Source organism: Plecotus auritus (genome assembly GCF_963455305.1).
Source record: "Plecotus auritus genome assembly, chromosome: 2".
In the NCBI taxonomy this organism is placed as follows: Eukaryota; Metazoa; Chordata; class Mammalia; order Chiroptera; family Vespertilionidae; genus Plecotus; species Plecotus auritus.
In genome coordinates this window covers 65281260-65304859 of record NC_137771.1, presented here as the reverse complement: position 1 = coordinate 65304859, position 23600 = coordinate 65281260, and the positions used below count along the sequence as shown (strand labels likewise).

At 44.9% G+C, this 23600-nt stretch overlaps 1 protein-coding gene across 1 annotated transcript in view; it reads right to left on the bottom strand.

Moving 5' to 3' along the window:
* The window catches only part of DNAI3 (dynein axonemal intermediate chain 3), a 99748-nt gene that overhangs the window by 64257 nt on the left and 11891 nt on the right, over nt 1–23600 (bottom strand). Inside the window, exons 3-7 of the mRNA XM_080655132.1 lie at nt 23345–23383; nt 8323–8504; nt 6719–6823; nt 3696–3854; nt 2415–2614 (exon numbers count right to left, since the gene is read on the bottom strand). Coding sequence (XP_080511258.1) covers nt 2415–2614; nt 3696–3854; nt 6719–6823; nt 8323–8504; nt 23345–23383 — 685 coding nt within the window. The remainder of the gene's footprint in view (nt 1–2414; nt 2615–3695; nt 3855–6718; nt 6824–8322; nt 8505–23344; nt 23384–23600) is intronic.

The window sequence follows — 23600 nt, the reverse complement described above, 5'->3', positions numbered from 1 at the left end:
GCAATAATCCAGGAAAGAGATGAAGATGGCTTGGTCCAAGATGACAACACTGAATATAGGTGTCCCCCAAAAATGTACACACACACTTTAACAGCTGATAATCACTTAATTTTGAAAATTAACTGTATGTTAATAAACAGTGACTTTATAATCATTCAAAGTGTATATACATTTTTTGGGACAATGTATATTTTGAAGGTAGACCCAACAGAATCCAAGGTTTGGGATCTAAGTAATTACAAGAATATCATTGCCATTGGCTGAGATGAGGAAGATTTAGGGAGTTTCAGATTTGGAGGTAGGAAATTTTAAAAAACGTTTGTGGGTATGTTAAATTTGAGGCTCTTGTTATACATCCAAGTAAGATGAATATAAGCATGTGGAGTTCAGGGGAGAGATTAAGGTTGAAGGCATAGATTTGGGAGTCATCAGCAAACAGATAATGGATAACACCAAAGGACTAGATAAATTCACCCACCAAAGGACTGTTGGGTTTTGATTGCTTGTTTGCATTATGGCGGTTATAGCATTTTGTATTTTAATGTCTCCTTTCCACCTTTCCTCTCAGTTGAATGCCACCACCTGACTTTAGACACTGGTCACATTTTTACCTGGTTTAGTGACAGCAGATTCCTACTTGGCCAATCTCTTCAACTCCAGACTTTCTCCCCTCTGCTTTCCAATACATACTGTTCAGCCATCTTATTTTAACACCTGCCTCTCTCTTTTGCTTCAGAATTTGTCAAAGTTCCCCACTGTCTGCCACAGAGAAACCACTTCTCTGTCTACCTCTGCTCCTCCCTTCCGTGTATCCGAGCTGGTCTCCTCGTGGTCCCAGGCAAACTCAGTTCTTCCCATCCCCTTGAATTATTCACGTCATTTATTAAAAAAATTGGGCTGTTTTCCCTGTCCCCATTTCTCCAAATTACATGCAACATTTGTGGCTTATCTTCTATATATCTAAAATTATTTCAAAATATTTTTTACTTCTAAAAAAATGCATAGCTTAGCTAAATATGTCTCCAAATTTACACAACATTCAAAGCCTAGCTCAAGTCCACAAAATATTCCCTTGACAACCCATTTCACATCAATTCATTCACTGAATACATTTTAATGAGGGCTGATGTGTGATACTGAAGGAAATTGATCAACGTTTCTCACATTGATGTTTCTCTCTCTTTTTTCCTGTCTAAGCATGTCTTCAGGTGAGGATTAAAAAAAGCATCCTTTAAAACATAATAATAATAAAATAAAGTTATTGAAACAAAACAAATAAAAACAAAGAACAATGGTGAGAATCATTGATCAGCTGCCTCCTGTACAACCCCCATGGGGGATCAAGCCCACAGCCCAGGCATGTGCCCTGACTGGGAATGAAACTGTGACCTCCTTGTTCATAGGTTGACACTCAACCATTGAGCCATGCTGGCTGGGCAGGTAATTAATTTATAATTCTAATGAAAATAAAATTTTTATTTGCATACATGTAAAAATATCAGGAAAATATTAGTGAAGCTCAAGGCCTTGTTTGATACTGTTATTTAAGGAAATCAAGTGAATAAAAAAACACTTTAAATTTCAGTTTCAATAAATTTAATAATAATAAAAAGAGCTGATGTGTGAAATGGTAAGGTTTGTAGCCTCCCAGTGCTCTGAATCTAAGGCAGACAGGTAAGCAGATGAGTACAATATGGGTCCTCAGTGCTTTGATAAAGACACCTTTAAGCTCTAGTGGGCCTCAGAGGAGGGAGTGATCAACTCTACCTGGTGTTGCCAGGAAATCACAGAGGAGGGGGCACTGAACTTCAAGGGTAAAGAAGGACAAGGCAGACAAGGCAGTGAAGGGCATTTGTGCAGAGGAACAGCATTGCCAAAGGTAGGAAGATATGGAAGAGCAGATATTCTGGGAGATGAAAGAAGCTCATAGGGCTAGAGCACAGAGTGGGGTAGGGGAGGGGGAAGAGGCTGGAGAGGCCACCAATACCTTGACATGGAAGAAGGAGAGCCTCATAATGCCACACCAAGGAATCTGGATGTGATAGGGAGCCAGAGAAAGGATTTAGGCAGTGAAGTAACACAATCTGATTTGATATGTAAGAATGACGACTTAGGTAAAATAGAGCAGTTAGGAATGGTAATATTCCAGTTGAAAACAATACTGTAATTATTAACAGCATCCATCATTTTCCAACTACATAGTCTTATGTACGTGTATCTCATTTTCTATTAAGGTTTAAAAAGGCATAGTTGAAAGCCATTGGAACTTCCTGAATTGAATTACTCCATGTAGAAATATTTCATCATTGTCAATCCATTTCTATTTATTATAATGATCTCTCAAAATAATCATGGACATTTCTAAATTTCACTGTAATTGCCTTTGAAAATGCATATACCCATTGTATACTTACCATCTTGTCTGAGTACTTATGTCCTTGATTTGAGGGACTACTTGCATGCCAACATCTTTCTCAAGTTGCTTAATAATAAAATTTTTATCTGGGTAGGCTGTGCATTCAATATAGGCATCTTTTATACTGGAAGCATTATGGTCACTGAACTTAATCGGTGCACCAAAATCACCTCGTTTTCGAGAAATCATATATGTAATCTGCAACACAGGTAAGCAGTACAGGTAACACAATTAAGTCCCTGGACGAACATGGAGGCAGGGCAGACCACGTGGTGCTCTGCCTAGATCTCTCAGATCCCTTTGCATATGCACTTCCTGTCCCCTCCAGCTCTGTGTGCTGTTTGTTCCCAAGGCCACCGCCTGCTGCTCTCTGGGAAGCACCACTTTACCCGCAGGTACAAGAACAGGAAGTGACTGGCTGTTTACATCTCAACCCGTGATGACTGGTAGGAGACCTACGGTAGCTCATCTCTTCTGCTTCTCTTTGGCACAACTCCGGGGTGTAATTTAGCCTCCAGAGTTCCCCTAGGGGTTCAGGCTGAAGCCTTCTCTCGGCTGAAATTTTCCCCTCTGCTGCAGCTTTCCCTATACTCTCAAAATAAGCCACTCATTTAAGTCCTCCTCCCAGCAGCTGCTCTGGCAACACCACTGTGTCAGTTTCCTAGGGCTGCCATACCCAGGCACCACAGATTGGGTGGCTTAAAACAACAGGAATTTATTCTCTCTAGTTGTGGAGGCTAGAAGTCTGAGATCAAGGTGTTGGAGTGTGTTGTGTGTTTTTTGTGTGGTGGTTGTTGTTGTTGTTGTTATTGTTGTTGTGTGTGTGTGTGTGTGTGTGTGTGTGTGTGTGTGTGTGTGTGTTTTCCTGTGGTCTCTGAGGGAGAATCTATTGCTTGTCTCTCCCTAGCTTCTGGTGATGCCAGCAAACCTTGGTGTTCCCTCGCTTATAGATACAGCACTCCAATCTCTGCTTCCTTCTTTCTCCTTGTGTCTCTATGTCTTCATATGGCCCTCTCTTTATAAGGACGTGGCCATGTTGGAATAGCACCCTCCCATTTCCTAGTAGGTCATATTCTCAGGTACTGGGGGTTAGGACTTCATATCTTTTGGGGGGAATACCATTCAACCCATAATACACACTTGAGACAAGGACCACTCTTTTATCCAAAGAAAAACCACATGCTCATAGCAAACACAGAAGCCTTACAAACCCTTCTGGAATAAGCTTTATTCAGCTACAGGGAGGTAATGACTGGAGATAATAATTCAGGCCTCTGACCTGCTCTGTAGATCTCGTAACGGATTCTTCCTCAATTTCTTTTTCACTGCCTAAAGAAACCCATGGTTTAGAGATGGGTGGCTTATAAACATATATTTCTTCAGGAATATGTTCTTTAAGTTCTTTATATTCATCCTGTTCTTCTTGAACTTCTGAGGGCTAGAGTAAAACAAATAACATTCTAAAATACATGACCAAATTTAGGTTATAGCTACATCTGTATATTTTTCAATAAACTTACTGTTATATAAATTACTTCCTTATTATTTTTCTCCTTTGTTGGTTCCTGCTTTCCAATTATGAGAAGGAAACCAAGCAAAAAAAAACCAACAACAAATCAAAACTACAGACAGAAGATGACAGAAGAACAAAATAGGAGAGTGAAAAACGAAAAGGTATATGATAAGAAAAAAACATTTACTGCACATCTTTATGACTATGGAATACTAAAACTTAATGTTAACTATAAAACTAGTTTTCTCTGACTTAATAAATTTCTTTGATAAGAGGATTATAAGGATGAATAAACATGATATATATGAAATAATGAGTGAATGTTTTAAAATCAAGATATCCACAAGAAGTATACAGACATATATTAATACCTAAATCTATATCTCTATAGCTAGCTATCTATAAACTGAATAAGTATCAGTAGATGAGTAAACTGATACATTCTGTTATCATCATAAAATAAAATTCCGTTAAAGCAGTTGCAATGAAAAAACTTGATCTACATATATATGATATCTAAATGTATCAACATGGATGAGGCTTAGAATTTCATAATTTAGTGAAAAACAAAAATTGCAAAATGATTTGTAGAATTTTATGTGACTTTTAAATAAAACAACAAAATACGTTATTTGTGGAGCATACATATATGGTGAAAATATAAAATCATGGACAGGAAGGGTATCTAACAACTCATATAGAGAGAAGTAGAATTACAGAGGATATAAGAATGAGTGAAGCATTATTATATTTTATTACTTTAAAAATTAAGTAAATATGATAAGATATTAATATTTGTTAATTCTGGGTAGTGATTGTGTGGATATTTGTTATATTATTATCTAAACCTTTCTATATGCGTGAAAATATTTCACTACACAGTTATGTGCTGTATAATGATGTTTTGGTCAACAATGATAGTTCCATAAGATTAAAATGGAACTAAAAAATTCCTATCACCTAGTGATGTTGTAGCCATGGTAATGTCATAACACAATGCATTTCTTTCTTAAAAAAAAAAAAGTTTGTATTGATTTTTAGAGAGAGAGGAAGGGAGAGGAATAAAGAGAGAAACATCGATGAGAGAAAAACTTCATCGATCGGCTGCCTCCTGCACACCCCCTACTGGGTTTGAGTCTGCAACCCCAGGCATGCGCCCTGACTGGGAATCGAACCAGTGACCTTTTAGCTCATGGGTCGATGCTCAACCACTGAGCACACCAGCCAGGCTGCATCTCTTATATGTTGGTGGTGATACTGGTGCAGACAAACCTGTTGTGACGTCAGAAATAGAAAGTATAGCACATACAATTCTGCATAGTACATAATACTAGTTAATACTTATACACAACTATGTATTTACTGCACTACACTTTTTACATTACTGTAGAGTATACTCTTTTTACTTGTTAAAGAAAGTACTTTGCTATAAAACACATTATGCTGCAACTGATTGATATTTCTCTCTCTCTCCCTTTCCTTTCCTCTTTCAAAAATCAATAAAAAAAGAGGCTCTTAGATTTAAAACAAAAAACAACACAACATGTCATGTTACACCAACAGCAGCCTCAAACATCTCATGCCTGATTGCATCATTTTGTCTTGTGCTTGATTTAGTCTCATGTTGTTTGTACAGTAATGGTAGCCTAGGATCAATAGGCTAAACCAGTGGTCGGCAAACGCATTAGTCAACAGAGCCAAATATCAACAGTACAACGACTGAAATTTCTTTTGAGAGCCAAATGTTAAACTTCTTCTAACGCCACTTGTTCAAAATAGACTCACCCAGGCCGTGGTATTTTGTGGAAGAGCCACACTCAAGGGGCCAAAGAGCCGCATGTGGCTCGCGAGCCGCAGTTTGCCGACCATGGGGCTAGACCATCTAGGATTGTGTAAGTACACTCTACAATGTACCCACAACAAGAAAATCACCTAGTGGCACATTTCTCAGGTGTGTCCCCATTGTTAAATGGCACAAGACTGTAATAAAAAAATTAAAAGCACAGAGAAAAGCAACCATAAAAATAAAATTGAAAATGTTAAGGCTAAGTAAATTATCATTTTTAGTTTAAAAAGTGTAGGTATTTTAAAATTCTATGCTTTCCTTTATTTTTTCTTGTTTGTTCAACAACTCAAACTCCTCTGTCTACCTCAGTTTGACCAAACCTCCCCATAAGGATGCCAGATCAGCAGGCAAGTCTCAGAAATTCATTACCTGCCATGGCCACTTGGAACAAAATACCTTGAAGGTTAACTAATTTTTTTTCTTTGAAAGCTACAATTTTTAAAATTTCTGCTTCCCTCCCCACCAACGGCCCACTGACCAAGTCATTTTTTTAAAATCTTACTTTTCAATAATCATAGCAAACACTATAATAAGGGCTTTCCCTGTGTTAGCCCATTTAATTTTTACAGCAGCCCTGGAATGGGCACTGTTGGTGCCACCATTTTGCAGACGAGAGTTTCAGTAACTTACCCAAGCTATGAAGACGGCAAGAGGAGAACCAGGAATATGGGCCGAGGAGTGGCTGAGGGCAGTGGTACTCCAGATTTGCTGTTTCTGCTCTCATTGGGCCAATAAAGGCAAATAAGTAGAGTATCTGCTACCCTGAGATGTTTGACTTAGCTCATCCCACATTTACTGCTCACCTACTCTAGGTGCCAGAACTCGATCCAGGCCCCGGGGAAAGGGGACTGAACAAGAAGAATCATAACCATGCATAGGTCTCCCCCAGAGGTACCGCTCCCTTCTGATAATCCACAAAACGCAAAGGCTTGGGTGTGCTTACATTGAAATAGTTTTCCTTGCCCTCTTCTGTTCCAACAACATAGAAGTTAAGTCCAAATTTGAAGTCTTTGTCATAAACAATCAGAATCTCATCTCCAGGATACTCCTACAGGAATATAATCAAAGGAGAAGGTTATAGAATATTCCATCCAAAAGCAACAGAATATACAGGGTGGGCAAAAGTAGGCTTACAGTTGTTTACATGGGAAATAATACAATAACTACACAATAATAATACAAGAATAAACTTTCTGTTTCACACACTACAACTGTAAACCTCCTTTTGTCAAGCCCTGTACATTCTTTTCAAGTGCACATGAAACATTTAAAATGATAGATCATATGTTAGGCCACAAAACAAGTCTTAATAAATGTAAGAGGATTGAAATCATATCAAGTATATTTTCTGACCACCAAGGTATAAAACTAGAAATTAATTACACAGAGAAAACTGGAAAATTCACAAATATGTGGAGATTAAACAACATGCTACTGAAAAGGAATGAAGGTTAATGAAGGTTAATGATGTCCAGTGGTCATTCAATTTATTCTGACATTGACACAAACTTGATATTTCTCTAATCAATCAATCAATTGTAAAAAGATCACCATACTACTAATCTATGGCCAATAAGCCCAAATTGCAAAATTATCGGATTAACTCTAAAAAGCTTTTAAGATACAATAGGTCCAAGAAAATTTACCATGCAATTTTATTTCTAACAGGAAAAAAAGAAGCATTTCTTTAATTTGGTATTGTGCTCTGTTGCATGCTTGGAGACAAATCAGGAACAAAATTATGAATTAAACATTTAAGATAGTATGGGAAAATAAGGGTAGATTCTTATTCTAGTTACAACTGGGCAAGGATCAGCATTTCTGGGTATTGGAGCCCCTCGTTTGGGTGTCAATTGCCGGGGTTCTTTTTCCCAGCCTTACAAAGGGTTCAGCATTCTGGAGAAAGGGGCTGTGCGTAGATGATTAAGAAGGAGTCCAAGGACGAAAGATATTTTTGAAAGGCATTGGGGGTCAGAGGAGCTTCCAGCTGAAGGAGCTAGAAGGCTCTACCCTTGACCAAGGACCTGTGCTTTTATTCAACACAATTTGTCCCAAGGCAAGGTGGAAATATACACTTCAAAGGGTACGGTATCAAAGGGTATACAGAAACATTGTCAGTTTGGGGAATAGCCTACAGCTGTTCAGGTGTTTGGCCAACAGGAGGCAATAAAATGCCCTGAGCTGTCTGGCAACTAACAATCCTATTCAGGTTTGGGGGGAGTGCCTTTCCAACTGGTAAATTACATGTGACTCAACCCTGTTGAGCTCCCCAAGCTTCACCAACCTTTTGGTAAAACTCTTGTAATTATTACATGCTGGAATTGGTTCTCGGCATCTGGGTGTGGAATAAGACAGTCACTAAGTGTCAATGAGTGTTTGCTTTTCACAGAGGATCAAGCAGGATTCCCAAGGCATGGGCAAGCTAGTATGTGCCCAAGCTCATGGCAAATGCCAGATTTGAATGCAGCAATCGCTCCATCTTTCATAATTATGTACCAGGAACCCCTTGAAGCAAGACTGAAAAATGAAAAGGGATGTTGTACTTACCTGGATAACTTTTTTGACTGGGTAGAAATCAGATACTGCAGCTCTGTTTTGAAAGTCTGCCAAAATATCTTGTTTTTTGATAAGTTTATAAGGTTGCTCATCCGTCAGATCTTCATCTATTCGGCAATTGAATATTTCTTGAGTCTTGGTAGTTAACACTAAAGGATAAATTTCTGGATGACCTGGGGAAGACAAAGTGGAATTTTTATATTAAACGTAACCATGTAAAACATTAGCAATGGGAAACATGCAATTGTTTGCTTTAAATACTTGTCTTGGTTAGAATTTTTAAAAGTCTTTAAAATCATGGCTCTTATTTTTAAAATATATATATATTTTTTTAATATATTTTTATTGATTTTTTTTACAGAGAGGAAGAGAGAAGGATAGAAAGTTAGAAACATCGATGAGAGAGAGACATCGATCAGCTGCCTCCTGCACGCCCACTACTGGGGATGTGCCCGCAACCCAGGTACATGCCCTTGACCGGAATCGAACCTGGGACCCTTCAGTCCGCAGGCCGACGCTCTATCCACTGAGCCAAACCGGTTAGGGAAAAATATATTTTTATTGATTTCAGAGAGGAAAGGAGAGAGAGAGAGAGAGAGAGAGAGAAAGAAACATCAATGATGAGAGAAAATCATTGATCAGCTGCCTCCTGCACTCCCACTACTGGGGATGGAGCCTGGAACCTGGGCATGTGCCCTGACTGGGAATCAAACTGTGACCTCCTGGTTAGGTTGAAGCTCAACCACTGAGCCACACTAGCTGGGGCTCATTATTCTTACTTTTAAAGTAAGTCTATCCATTATAAAAACAAATGTCAAAAAAAAGAAAAAAACAATTACCCATATTACTACGTCTCAAGAGAGAACCTCTATTAATAGTTCGTTCTACTTCCTACTAGCCACTCCATATGCAGTATCTTATATGAAATTTTAAATACTACCTTTAATATTAATGTATGTAACAAGTATTTTATTATGACATTCTTTCTTTTATCTGGAAGTTAGTAAAACTATTCTAGTTGCAATTGGCAGTCATTCATAACTTCATGCAAAATCCCCACAGTCTACTCCTTTCAAGCCCTACCTGAACAATGGCCAAACTTAAGAGAGCAAGGCCTGATGCTTCTGGCCTCCCCCAAGGGTCTCTGGCAAAATTCAATAAAAGGATACTGCTATTTAGGCATTGAGGCCTGCACTGAAGACAGCACCCCAGGCATACACCAATGAGGCTATGGTGATTAGCAAAGAGATAAGCTCCGGGCTCAGTTACACCTCCAGCAGAGTGGGATGTTGGTTGCTCCAGGAAGGTGAGAAAGTTGTTGGAGCAGAGGAAAAGGCCTGCAAGGCTTCCTGAACCTTACAGAGTCAGGAGCAAGGCCTGCTGGATAGGGTGCCAGGCTAGGGTGGTGAGTGAATAACTATGTGGGTGCCTAATAGCCAGGTTAATGATAGTAACTTCTGTAGAGCACCTACTGCATGCAAGGTGCTGCTCTAAGCACTTCACGTGTATCATTAATTAACTTCATCTTTACAACAACATTCTAAGTGGTTACTATAAGTGCATCCCTTTTTTTTTTTTTTTTTTTAAAGCTGAGGAAAGGGAGTCCTACAGAGTTCAAATACTGTATCCAAGCTCAGGATCTAGAAGTTGGAAATAGGGGATCTGGGATTCAAACCAAGGTCGCTGCACTCTAACTACCCTCCTATACTTTCTCTCCAATGTGTGAACCCAGCAGAGCCCAGGAGAAGGGCCTGCTCCTTCACACACAGTCAGAGAGGTGACAGGGGTGACATTCCACAGGATGCGGTGAATGGCAGTTATTTACCTAGCAGACCAATAGAGCAGGAGCCAAAAACAGACCCAACGCTATACAACTCACTCCTGGAAATCTTACTGTGTCAACAAGGAAGAGGCCCATGAAGTATAAATCACGTCCTGCATGTTGAAACAGAAATAAAGAATGTAAGGGCGGGGGGAGATCGACTCCATGTTCCCTTTGTTCCATGTCTTCCACCTCGTGGAGTCAGGTTCCCGCCCTAGAACCTCTCCAAGAGCCCAACCCACACTTTTGAATTAGCCAATAGAAATGCAAGGGGAAAGTAAGCCGCGCCCTGCCCCCATGTGCAACCTGACCCTGACCAATCAGCGGAGGCCACACTACCTCACCCCTCCTACCTCTCCCAGGCCCCCTATAAATCAGCGCGTTTGGGGTCTGGGGCTCTCTCTCTCTCCACCTCGCCGCTGCGCCGGTGTGTGTGTGTGGGACTGAGCTCGAGCTAGCTCGATTAAAGGCTCTTTGCTTTTGCATCGGACTCGGCTCCCTCGTGGTCTTTGGGAATCACGAAATCTGGGCATAACATTTGGGGGCTCGTCCAGGATCCCTAAGAACCTCAAGGGACCCGCGATCCGGAGAGTCTGACTGGCCACGGTAGGTGTCTGTCTGTTCCTTGTCTCTTTTGTGTGAGCTCATTTCTGAATCTCTGGCAGTGCCCGAAGCGGTCTAGGTGGACGCACCGGAGGACCACGGGTGGGAGGAATCGGGAGACGTCCCGATCCTCCTTCAGGAGGGACGTGTATTCCCCTCGAACCTCTGGGACGAGGTGGGTCGCTCCCACCGATCGGTGTGAGGCCGTCGTCCGCACTTTCGGTTTTGTCAGTTTTGTTCCAACGGACTCGCGTTGGAAAGCTTGTCTCAAGGCCCTTTGTTTGTCTGTGTCTGTGTTTTTCTGTTTTGTTTTGTGGACTCTCTTGACGGACATCATGGGACAGACTCAAACCACTCCTTTAAGTATTATGGTTGATCATTTCAAAGAGGTTAAGGGAAGAGCTAGCAAACTCAGTGTAGAGGTCCGGAAGGGCCGGTGGCAAACTTTTTGTTCTAGGGAGTGGCCGACTTTTAGTGTCGGGTGGCTGCCGGAGGGGACCTAAGACCTCCCCACCATCCACCGGGTGAGGGACATCGTCTCTCAGCCCAAGAAGGGACATCCTGATCAACTCCCTTACATTATTACTTGGCAGGACCTCATGGAAGATCCACCCTCCTGGCTTAAGCCCTTTCTGTCCCCGCGCCCCCTGGAGCTGAAACCCATACTTGCTTTGCAGGAAACGGAGAAGGTGAAGAGGAAGAAGAAGGCCCTCACCCCGCCATCAGCTCCCCTCTACCCTGTCTTTCAGGGGGGAACTGAAGAGGAACTAATCTTTCCTCCCTCATATCAGCCCCCTAGGAGTCCACAGGGGGGCAATCCTTCCACGCAAAGGGAAGCGGACACCACGGGGAGTGGAGTTCCGGGAGCGGCTGGGGGCGGAGTTCCTGGAGCGGCTGTGGGTGGAGTTCCGGGAGCGGCTGGGGGCGGAGTTCCGGGAGCGGCTGGGGATGGAGTTCCTGGAGCGGCTGGGGGCGGAGTTCCGGGAGCGGCTGCGGTTCCGGTGGGAAGCCCGCCTCTTACTAGACAAAGGGCTCAGAGGGAACTGTCTGTCACAGCCCCCGATTCCACTGTTAAAACCCTACCTTTACGAGCCGCGGGGCCCCCAGATGCGGATGGCAATCAACTCCATCACTATTGGCCTTTGCCACTAGTGACCTTTACAACTGGAAGGCTCAGAATCCTAAGTTCTCTGAGAAGCCATCAGGGCTTATTGATCTGTTAGATTCTGTCCTTTTCACCCACCAGCCCACGTGTGATGACTGCCAACAGCTTTTACAGGTCCTGTTCACAACTGCGGAGAGGGAAAGAATCCTCAATGAGGCCCAGAAAGTGGTTCCAGGCGTGGACGGGAACCCAACCACCAACCCGGTCCAGATGTCTCTTTTCCCTTAACTAGGCCTGAATGGGATTTCAACACGGCAGAAGGTAAGGAGAGGCTCCGGGTCTACCGCCAGACTCTAATGGGGGGTCTCTGAATGGCTGCTAGAAAGCCAACTAATTTGGCCAAGGTAGGGAATGTTCAGCAGGAAAGGGATGGGTCTCCAGCTGTCTTTTTAGAACGGATCATGGAGGCATACCGCACCTACACCCCCATGAATCCAGAAGCTCCTGAAAACAAGGCAGCTGTGATCATAAGCTTTGTAAACCAATCGGCTGCGGATATTAAAAAGAAACTGCAAAAAGTAGATAGGCTGGGGGAGAAGAGTTTAAAGGACCTACTGGAGGTATTCGAGAAGGTGTATAATAACAGGGAGCCCCCAGAAGAAAGGCAGGCTCACGCTGCGGCAGCTGCGAGCAGCAAACAAACCCGAGACCTAGCTAAGATCCTGCTCGCCACCACCACAGACTCTTCCGAGGAACGGAACCGCCGTCTCCGCTGACTCGTAGGCAACCAGGAGGACGGTAAGGGGACCGCCCAGGGCGGGAGGCGGAAGCTGCAGAAAGATCAGTGTGCTTACTGTAAGGAGATAGGGCACTGGAAACAAGAGTGCCTGAAAAGGGCCAGCAAAAAGGGAGGCGAAGCGGATCGAGTGAAGGTTCTGGAGCTAGATGAACTGAGTGATTAGGGGAGTCGGGGTTCGGATCCCCTCCCCGAGCCCAGTGTAACTCTTAGAGTGGAGGGGACCCCCATTGACTTCCTTGTCGACACCGGAGCGCAACACTCGGTCCTCTGTACGCCTCAAGGAAAATTAACAAATAAGAAGTCTTGGGTACAAGGGGCAACTGGTATGAGCCAGTATTCATGGACTACCCGAAGAATGGTGGATTTAGGGACGGGCTGGGTATCCCACTCTTTTATGGTAATTCCGGAATGCCCCTACCCACTGTTAGGACGAGACTTGCTCCCTAAGATCGGAGCTCAGATAACTTTCAGACAAGGGGGGCCTCAGGTTACTGATGGCAAGGGCCACCCCATTCAGGTCCTGACCATAAGGCTGGAGGATGAGTACCGGCTTCACCAAAAAGCCTCTCCAATAGAGGGCAGCACAGACGAATGGCTGCAGGAGTTCCCCACGGCTTGGGCGGAGACAGGGGGAGTGGGGCTCGCCGCCCACAGGGCCCCAATCCTGGTAGAGTTAAAACCAGGGGAAGGCCCGGTGAGAATCAAACAGTACCCCATGCCTCAGGAAGCCCAGAAGGGAATTCAGCCACACATTCAGAGACTGAGGGGCCTAGGGGTGCTAATCCCCTGCCAGTCTGCCTGGAACACCCCCCTCCTGCCAGTCAAGAAGCCCCACACGAATGACTACCAGCTGGTACAGGACCTCCGGGAAGTAAATAAAAGAGTTATGGACATACATCCAACGGTCCCCAACCCATACACTCTCTTAAGCTCTCTGGCGCCCTCCCATGTCTGGTATACTGTGTTAGATTTGAAGGATGCCTTTTTCAGTTTGCCGCTCGCACCCCGCAGTCAACCCCTGTTTGCCTTCGAGTGGCATGACCCGGAAGAGGGCTACAGCGGACAACTGATGTGGACTTGGTTGCCTCAGGGGTTCAAGAACTCGCCCACCATCTTCGACGAGGCCCTGCACGAGGACCTGGGTGAGTACCGGAGAACACACCCCAACCTCACTCTCCTTCAGTATGTGGACGATATCCTGATTGCAGCAGACACGGCTGAGGACTGCAAGGAGGGGACAAGGGACCTGCTGGCCTCCTTGGGGGCCCTTGGATACCGGGCTTCTGCGAAGAAGGCCCAGATATGCAAAGAAAGGGTGAGTTACATCCTGGAGGGTGGACAGCGGCGGCTGTCAGATGCCAGAAAAGAAACTGTTTTGAAAATCCCATCCCCCACCTCCCGAAGGGAAGTAAGGGAATTCCTAGGATTGGCTGGCTACTGCCGCCTCTGGATACCGGGTTTCGCAGAGATTGCCAGGCCCCTATACGAGGCAACCAAGGAGGGAAAGGCCTTTGAATGGACTGAAAGAGAGAAGGCAGCCTTTAAGCAGTTAAAGAAAGCCCTCCTAAGTGCTCCGGCCCTGGGCCTGCCAGACATCACGAAGCCCTTCCATCTCTTCGTAGATGAACATAAAGGAATAGCGAAAGGGGTCCTAACTCAGACCCTAGGCCCCTGGAACCGCCCGGTGGCTTATTTGTCCAAGAAGTTAGACCCTGTAGCTGCCGGCTGGCCACCGTGCCTAAGGATTATTGCGGCAACGGCGCTTTTAGTCAAAGACGCTGACAAGCTGACCCTGGGGCAGGAAGTCTGGATCACCACCCCACATGCCATTGAGGGAGTCCTGAAGCAGCCTCCTGATAGATGGATGAGCAACGCACGTATAACCCACTATCAGAGTCTCCTTCTCAACCCTCCCAGAGTACGGTTTCATCCCAGTGCGGCCCTCAACCCTGCCACCTTGCTGCCCGACCCAGACCTAGATGCTCCCCTACATGATTGTGCAGGAATCCTAGAGCAAGTGCATGGGCTTCGGAAGGACCTGACCGACCAGCCCCTTCCAGATGCAGACATCACCTGGTTCACGGATGGAAGCAGCTTCGTACGGGACGGGAGCAGGTATGCGGGTGCAGCTGTAGTCACTGAAACGGACACTGTATGGGCAGAGGCTCTACCCTCCGGGACGTCAGCCCAGAGAGCAGAGCTTGTGGCCCTCACCAAGGCCCTGACACTGGGAGCTGGAAAGCGGCTCAACATCTACACAGACAGCCGGTATGCATTCGCCACCACTCATGTTCATGGGGCATTCTACCAAGAGAGAGGGTTACTAACAGCAGAGGGGCGGACTATAAAGAATAAACAGGAGATACTCGACTTACTCTCAGCCTTATGGCTCCCTGCCAAACTGGCCATCATACATTGCCAAGGACACCAGAAGGCTGACGACCCAGTGGCAAGAGGAAACCGCAGGGCTGACCAGGTGGCCAAGGCAGTAGCCATTTCTCCGATCCCCACCATGGCCTTACAGCCCCCAGACTCAGGAGACCCAGTTCTGCCAGTTCATCCAGGATATTCCCTGGAGGAGTTACAGCGCATTAGGAAGCTTCCCCAAGCAAAGGAGGAGAAGGCGTGGTGGTATACACCACAAGGGGAGCTCATACTGCCAGACCAGCTTGGAGTCTCCATGATAAAACACACGCACCGGTCCACTCACCTGGGGGCACGTAAATTAAAGGACTTAATCCGACACGCCAGAATTAAGATCCACCAGCAGGACATTAAAATAGAGCAGGTTGTATCTGCTTGCAAGACCTGTCAACTCACAAAGGCGAGAATCAGGCCGAGTGAAAAAGGAACCAGGCTTCGAGGAACCAAGCCTGGGGCACAATGGGAAGTCGACTTCACTGAGGTTAAACCAGGAAAGTATGGCTGTAAATATCTTTTAGTATTTGTAGATACCTTCTCTGGATGGGTAGAAGCGTACCCAACTAAGCATGAAACAGCTCAGACGGTAGCTAAGAAGCTGCTGGAAGACATCTTGCCCAGGTACGGTTTTCCCGCTGAGATAGGGTCAGACAATGGACCAGCTTTTGTCTCGCAGGTAACACAGGCAGTGGCCAAGGCCATTGGGGCAAATTGGAAATTGCATTGTGCTTATAGGCCCCAAAGCTCAGGGCAAGTAAGGATGAATAGAACTCTAAAAGAGACCCTTACCAAATTGACCATGGAGACTGGCGGGGACTGGGTGGCTCTCCTTTACCAGGTTAGGAACTCCCCTTACACCCTGGGTTTTACTCCTTATGAGATCATGTTTGGCTGACCACCCCCTATTATCCCTAACCTTAAAGCCGAATTTCTTACAGAATTTGAAAGTCAAGAACTGTTTTTTTCCTTGAGAGGGCTCCAGAGGACGCACAAGGACATTTGGCCGTGCCTCCGCGCTATCTACGAGACCGGCCCAGCCCCGACTCCTCATCAGCATAAGCCCGGGGACTGGGTCTACGTCAAGAGACACCACCGGGAGACCCTTGAGCCACGATGGAAGGGTCCCTACGTCGTGGTGCTGACGACCCCCACCGCTCTCAAGGTAACGGCGTTGCGACCTGGGTCCATCACACTCACGTCCGGTCAGCGGACCCATCTGTGATCCAGGAAGACTTCGTCACCAAATGGAGCATCGATCAAGATCAACGCAACCTGCTCAAGCTCAAGCTACGGCGTGCTCGACCTGCCTGATGCTGAAGGGGGAAGGAAGGCTACCGGATGGGACACCGGGAAGACTTGGGGACTCCGATTTTATCAGTGCAGGGAATTTGGGATGGTGTACCCTCATGACCCAGGAATGTTGTTCAGTAGAAATACAAACCGACCCATGATTGGGCCTGTAAGTTTCAAGACAAGGGGGGAATGAAAAGGCGGGGAGAGACCGACTCCATGTTCCCTTTGTTCCATGTCCTCCACCTCGAGGAGTCAGGTTCCCGCTCTAGAACCTCTCCAAGAGCCCAACCCACACTTTTGAATTAGCCAATAGAAATGCAAGGGGAAAGTAAGCCGCGCCCTGCCCCCATGTGCAACCTGACCCTGACCAATCAGCGGAGGCCACACTACCTCACCCCTCCTACCTCTCCCAGGCCCCCTATAAATCAGCGCGTTTGGGGTCTGGGGCTCTCTCTCTCTCCACCTCGCCGCTGCGCCGGTGTGTGTGTGTGGGACTGAGCTCGAGCTAGCTTGATTAAAGGCTCTTTGCTTTTGCATCGGACTCGGCTCCCTCGTGGTCTTTGGGAATCACGAAATCTGGGCATAACAAGAACTCCCATGCATTTCATCTGTATCTTCTTTTTAAACATTTTGTTTGCTGTTTACTTTTTTAAAAACAGTTATTATTGAGATTTAATTGACAAATAATAAACTGTGTATTTAAAGTGTACCATTTGCTTAATATATGCACATATTTATGAAATAGTCAGTGGCTATTATTCACCCACATTGTTATTCACATTGGGTATGGTATCTAGGAATCTTTGCCTAATCCCAGTTCACAAGATTTTCTCCTATGTTGTCTTCGAGAAGTTTTATAATATTTGCTTTTACATTTAGGTTTATGATCCATTTTGAATTAATTTTTGTGTATGGTGTGGGGTATAGACTGAAGTTCACCTTTCTGTGTATAGATATGCAATTGATCCAGCATTGTTTGTTGAAAAGACCACCCTTCTCCACTGAATTACCTTTGCATTTTTGTTGAAAATAAATTGACTACATATATGGGTCTATTTTTGGACCCTCCATTATCGTTTATTGATTGAATTCACTATTTTTATGGCCTCTTTTTAAAAAATTTATTTTTCAGTTACAGTTGGCAAATAATAATATATTAGCTTCAGGTGTACAACATAGTGATTAGACATTTATATACCTTACCAAGTTATTGGCCCAATATATGGTATCTCTTAGTAACAACAGTTAAGGTGAACTTTGGGACAGCCTGCCAGAGGCTAAAGCCAACAGCAGTTAGCATATTAATGCAAAAAGAAAACATTGGAAGACCAATGGACTTGGATATTCAGCAGGGATGAAAATCAGCATAATACTGCCCTGCTGTGGGCTCAATGGCTCAAGGCAATTTCATAACGTGATAATCCTTACACTGTTTACCAATTTTTACCTTTGATCTGCCTATATGCATTGCTAAAGGGCAAATGTGTATTCAAGTAAATAAAAAGTGGACCAGGCGAGAAGTCAGTGTGTCTCTTCAAGAAAGAGGCTCCACCTGGCCCCCAATGCCTTCTAAATTCATATTTCTTGTATAGTGTTTTCATTTGTGCGTCAGCCCCTCCTTCAGATCCTGAACCCCGCTGCGAAGGTCGCGGCAACAGCCTATGTAAGAAGATGTGCGGGTACTACCTGATCTAACTTCTGCAGAGTCTCAGGAGGTGTGTGTCACTACCTCATTCTTGGGATGAAGTAGAGACTTCCAGAGGGAAAGTCATTTGTGGCCACATAGTCATAAGTGGCAGCAGTACGATTTGAACCAGGTCTCTCTAATTTAAAAACCTGTGCTATTCTTAGTCACTTGTGATGAACAGAATAATGTTCCGCAAAAGATGTCCATGGCCTAATTTCTGACACCAGTCAATTGATTGATTACGTTAATGACCCTGAGATGGGCAGGTTATTGGGCCCTGAGATGGGCCCGATGTAATCACAAGGGTCCATATAAGGCAGGAGGGTCAATGTCAAGGAAGGAGACCTGACAGGGAGGCAGAGGTCAAAGAGAGAGAATGTTTAGAAGATGCTATGCTGCAGGCTTTAAAGACAGAGGAAGGGGCCAAGAGTCAATGAATACGGAGAGTCTTTAGCTAAAAAAGGGAAGGAAATCTTTTCCTTTCAGAGAGTCTGGAAGGAATCAGCCCTGCTAATACCTAGTCTTTATCCCAGTAAAAGTAATTTCATACTATTATCTCCAAAACTGTAAGGTAATAAATTTGTCGTAATTTGTTATGGCAACAACATGGAACTAATATACCACTGATACCCTAACCTGTATTAAAGTATGATTTGTAATTATAATTTGGGTAAATTATTTAACTTTTTGGAGTCACAGCACCTCCATCTTGTCATGGCTATAATAATCCTATATAATAAAAGCCTAATATGCAAATTGTCCCCTCAGGCTGTCATTCCACTGGGAGTTCAACCATTTGCTATGACATGTGCTGACTATCACGGGGTGGTGTGGAATATGGCAGGCATTGGCAACACGGCACTGGCAGTGGAGGTGGTGCCAGCCCTGATGGGCCCTGATGAAAGCGGGACTGCTGTGAGATGGTGGAGCAGGTGAGTGGGCGGTGCCAGGCCAAGGCGTGTGTAAGCGGCCGCCGATCACCCTACCGATCACCCCACCGATCACCCCGCAGACGGCAACCAGCAGCAGCGGCGGGCGGGGTGGGGGGGGGGACAGGGCTGCCACTCAGCTCTCAGGCGCTGAGGGAGCCGTGTGGGGGGGCCCAGCCCTGCTCAATTTCCCTGCAGGCAGGATGGTGGAGCAGGTGAGGGGACAGCGCCAGGCCAAGGTGGGGTGCCAAGCAGGGCTGCGGGGCTGCGGGGCTGCGAGGCTGGGGGCGTGAGATGGGGCCTGAGCCCTGCAGGGCACCCCAAGGTACCCCACCCATGCACGAATTCATGCACCCCCTGGGCCTCTAGTGCTTATTATATTATAGAGCTAAAGGGATACTATTCTCTAGAAACCTCTAGGCGTTGCCCTTAGGTCCTCAGGAGACAGTTGGTTAGTTGGTCTGCGGGTCCCTTGGTCCTTTGGTAAGAAAGGGAGTCCTTGCCCCCTGGAGCATGACAGCCATGAGGCCCAAGTGATGTTAATAATGTCAGGATCCCATAGCAAGGACGTCAAAGGGATCCTGATGTTACCCTGAGAGGAGCCCTGGAGTAGAGGAGAGAGGTTCTAGTATAGTAGGATGCTAAGTCAAAATCTACTTTCAAGTCTCACTACCACCTGCCCCATGGTTCCGTGGCTTTGTCCGGAAGGACGTCCGGCCTAATTAGCATGTTACGCTTTTATTATTATAGATTCTGAGGTTTGTTTGCTTGTTTTATTCTCCAATAAACAAACAAACTCACTTCTCTCTTTCAGTCCTTTCCCTTCCAGCTGAAACATCTCTACTGTGTCCCTTCTCAGGTTCATGGAGGTGTTTGTTTGTTTTGTGTTTTGTTTTTTTTTTTTTTACCAATTATTTAGTCAAGAAATAGTTATTGAGCACCTATTAGATGAAAGGCATGATGCTAGTGCCCAGGTATACAGTCTAGAGGCGGGCACAAAAAACAGACAAATACACTCAGATATAAGCAAGTACAAGTTGTGAAAAGTGCTAACTAGGAGAGAACAGGGTGAGAGATAGAACTAAGGAAGGTAGGAGTGGTGGTGGGTTTACTTAGACAGGAAGAACAGAGAAAGCAATTCATTCATTCCTTCACTCATGCATGCAATCAATCCATCAACAAATATTTATTTACTACGTATTATGTGTCAAGATCTGTTCTAAGCATTGGAGTACAAGAGCGTTTTCTGTTCCCTGGGAGTGTGTGTGAGTGTGTGTGTGTGTGTGAGAGAGAGAGAGAGAGAGAGAGAGAGAGAGAGAGAGAGAGAGAGAGAGAAAGTGTGTGTGTAACTAGATTATAAATGCATTAACAAATAAATAGTTGATTCTCATTATCTACTAATTTCGTATTTGCAAATTCACTTGCTAAACTTTCTTTGTAATCCTAAATTTGATAGTTGTGGCACTTTCATGGTCATTAGTGGACGTGCTCAGAGTGGTAAAATAATTTGAGTTGTCCAATGAGCACATTGCGAGCTGAGGTCCAACAAGCCCATGCTCTGCATCTTGTTTCAGCTCAGACAGGAAACAAGTGTCCTTTCCACTGTCTATTTAGTGCCACATTTTCCACATTTTTGTGCTTTTTATTGGTGATTTTATTATTTAAACTGATCCTCAGGTGTGGTGCTGAAGTGCTGTACAGTGTTCCTAAACTCAAGAAGGCTGTGATGCCCTTCGTGGAGGAAACCCATATATTAGATAAGTATGGTTAAGGCATGAGTTACAGTGCTATCATCTGTGAGTGCTTGTTAATGAATCTATAATCATAAAAGTGTAATATGCTAATTAGACTGGACGTCCTTCCGGACGAAGCCACGGCGGCGGGGGCCGAGGCAGAGGCGGCAGAGGGCTGAGCCCCTTGCATGAATTTTGTGCATTGGGCCTCTAGTTCTATATAATAAAGAGCTAATATGCAAATGGTCATCATGCCCTCATGCCATCACACCATAATGGCTCAGACACTCAACATTGGGGAGAGAGGAATGGAGACCAACAAGGCACAAATGAGCTCACGAGAGAGGAAAGGGGATCAGCCAGGCTGCAGCCCGGGAGAGGGACAAGCCACCCACCCCATGGTTCCGGGTGCCAGCAACTGGGGCTGTGGCCTGGGAGAGGGACAAGCTGCCCGCCCCATGGTCCCGGGCACCTGCGGCTGCGGCCCGGGCTAAGCTGCCCACCCACGGGCCCCTATGGCTGCGGCTGGCCCTGGCGAAGCTGGCCTGGGTCCTGGGTGCCTGCGGCCAGCCAGAGGGAGGGAAGCCTAGGTCCCAGGTGCCTGCGATTGGCCGGAGGAGGGAATCCTGGGTCCTGGGTGCGGGGCGAGGCAGATGTGGTTAGGGGCAATCAGGCCAGCAGGGGAGCAGTTAGGGGTGATCAAACAGGCAGGCAGAGGTGGTTAGGGGTGATCAGTTAGGCAGGCAGGCAGGTGAGCAGTTAGGAGCCAGCTCTCCCGGATTGCGAGAGGCAGTTGGACATCTCCCGAGAGGTCCTGGATTGGAGAGGATTCAGGCCAGGCTGAGGGACGCCCCCCTCCCATGGACGAATTTCGTGCACCGGGCCTCTAGTATATATATACATATAGATATATAAATGAATATATATAATGAATATATATTAATAACATATGATAAAGTGTCTTTAAAAGGAAAAACACATAAAAAGGTTATCTATTGATTGGTTAATGGAAATGTCATGACCAGAGGTTCATAGCAATCTAACCCTGTATTTCCCCTAAGAGCAATGGCTCAGTATTTGCTACTTCAGTGTCCATAGCAACTGTATAGAACATCCGTAAAACATGAGAATCGACTGTACTATAACTTTAGAATTATGGTAAGTGCTATGAAGGCAAGGGTACTAGATCAAAGAGAGGCCTTCAGGAAATGCCTCTTCCAGAGATGGGACTGGAGTCTAGACCTGAATGATGAGGAGATAGTTGCATAGAGATTTGGGGAAAAAGCTATCCAGGCACATGGAGCAAGAGCAAAGGCCCAGAGGCAGGAACAAATGTGGTAGGTTCTGTGCTAGGCAAGACTGGTGAACCATGGATGGGGCAGCGGATGAAGAGTAAAGATCAGAGAGGAAGGCAGAGCCAGGGCCACTATAAAGACAAAGAATAGCCTTGGGAGAGTTTAAGCAAGAAATAGACATGGCAGGTTGCCGGGTGCACAAGGGATTGAAAGAGGCTGAGTGGAAACAGTGATGATACCAGGTAGGAGCTAAGGAACTCATCTAAGCGAGGAATGTGGAGGCTTGGACTAAGGTAGTAGATGTGGAGATATGTGAGATGAACGAGTTTGAGATATATTTTAGAGGTGAAATTAACAGGAGTTGGGATGATTTAAAGGGGAGCAGGGGTGTGGGAAGAGAAAAGGGTCAAAAATGGCTTCGGCATTTAAGGGTGATACATTCACTAATTCAATACATACTTGTCGGGCAGCATAGTCTGCTCCAATGCCATTTACTGTTAGCTGACATCCTCCTACCATCTCCACCAGCTCTGCCACCCTGGCCCAAGCCACCGCCTTCTCCTTCCTGGATTGTTGCAATAGCTCCCTTAGCACTCTCTGCTTCTGTCCTCACCCCTGCAGTTCTCAACAGGGTAGCCAGGTTAACCCAGTGGAGACGTAAGTCAGATCATGCCACTCACTGCTCTGCTTAAATATCGCCAACAGTTGCTTATCCTGTATGATTAACAGCCAAAATCTTCACAGAGGCCTATAGGCTCTTAGCTCTTTCTCTTTCCACCCTTGCTGTTTCCTCTGTTTCCAAACATGAAGTGCATCATCTAAGTCAACTCTGAGAGAAAGTTTCAGCAGCAACAAAAACAAAGGCTTGCGAGTTATTTAGCCTCTGAAAGTAGGAATAACATCAGTTTGGCTGTCTAAGTTCTAGCTTCTTTGCTTAACAATCAGCCTTTCTCCTTGAAATAGTGGAATCTTACTGGGAAGTACAGATAAATATTGTTTATGAGCCAGAGTTTTAAAAATATCGTAATAAAAGTAGTAACTTGCACACTTACCACACTTTATAATTACAAAAGGTCTCTCAATCATCATTCAATTTGGATTTTGAAGGGATGGGTTGGCCTGAGTCTATTTCTCAGTTTAAAATTCTCTCTTTCACTCTCACTTTTTATTTTCTTTAACATCTTTCATTTTATATTCGCAATGACCTGATGTGATTTTAGTCCATGTACATGTTGACCAGTTGCTTCAATTTTTTACGATTTTCACTTGCTTATTGCATATTAAAATATTACACCTGGGGACGATTTCTAAATTGTTTCCACTTACCCATGCTCTCCATATTTACAGGTTCTGCTTCTTCACTACCTGAAATATAACAAAATAATGTCAAACTTACATTTTTGAATCAAATGTATATCTTAGTTTATTACATATTTTTAACCAGGTCTCAAAACACAAAACATAAATGCAAATATACGATGAAGTCTTAAACTATTTTATGAATAATTAAATAAACGGGATCTGAATAACTGTCTTTCTCACAGAATTATCTCTCCATGATATGTTTCCTATGGTGTTCAAC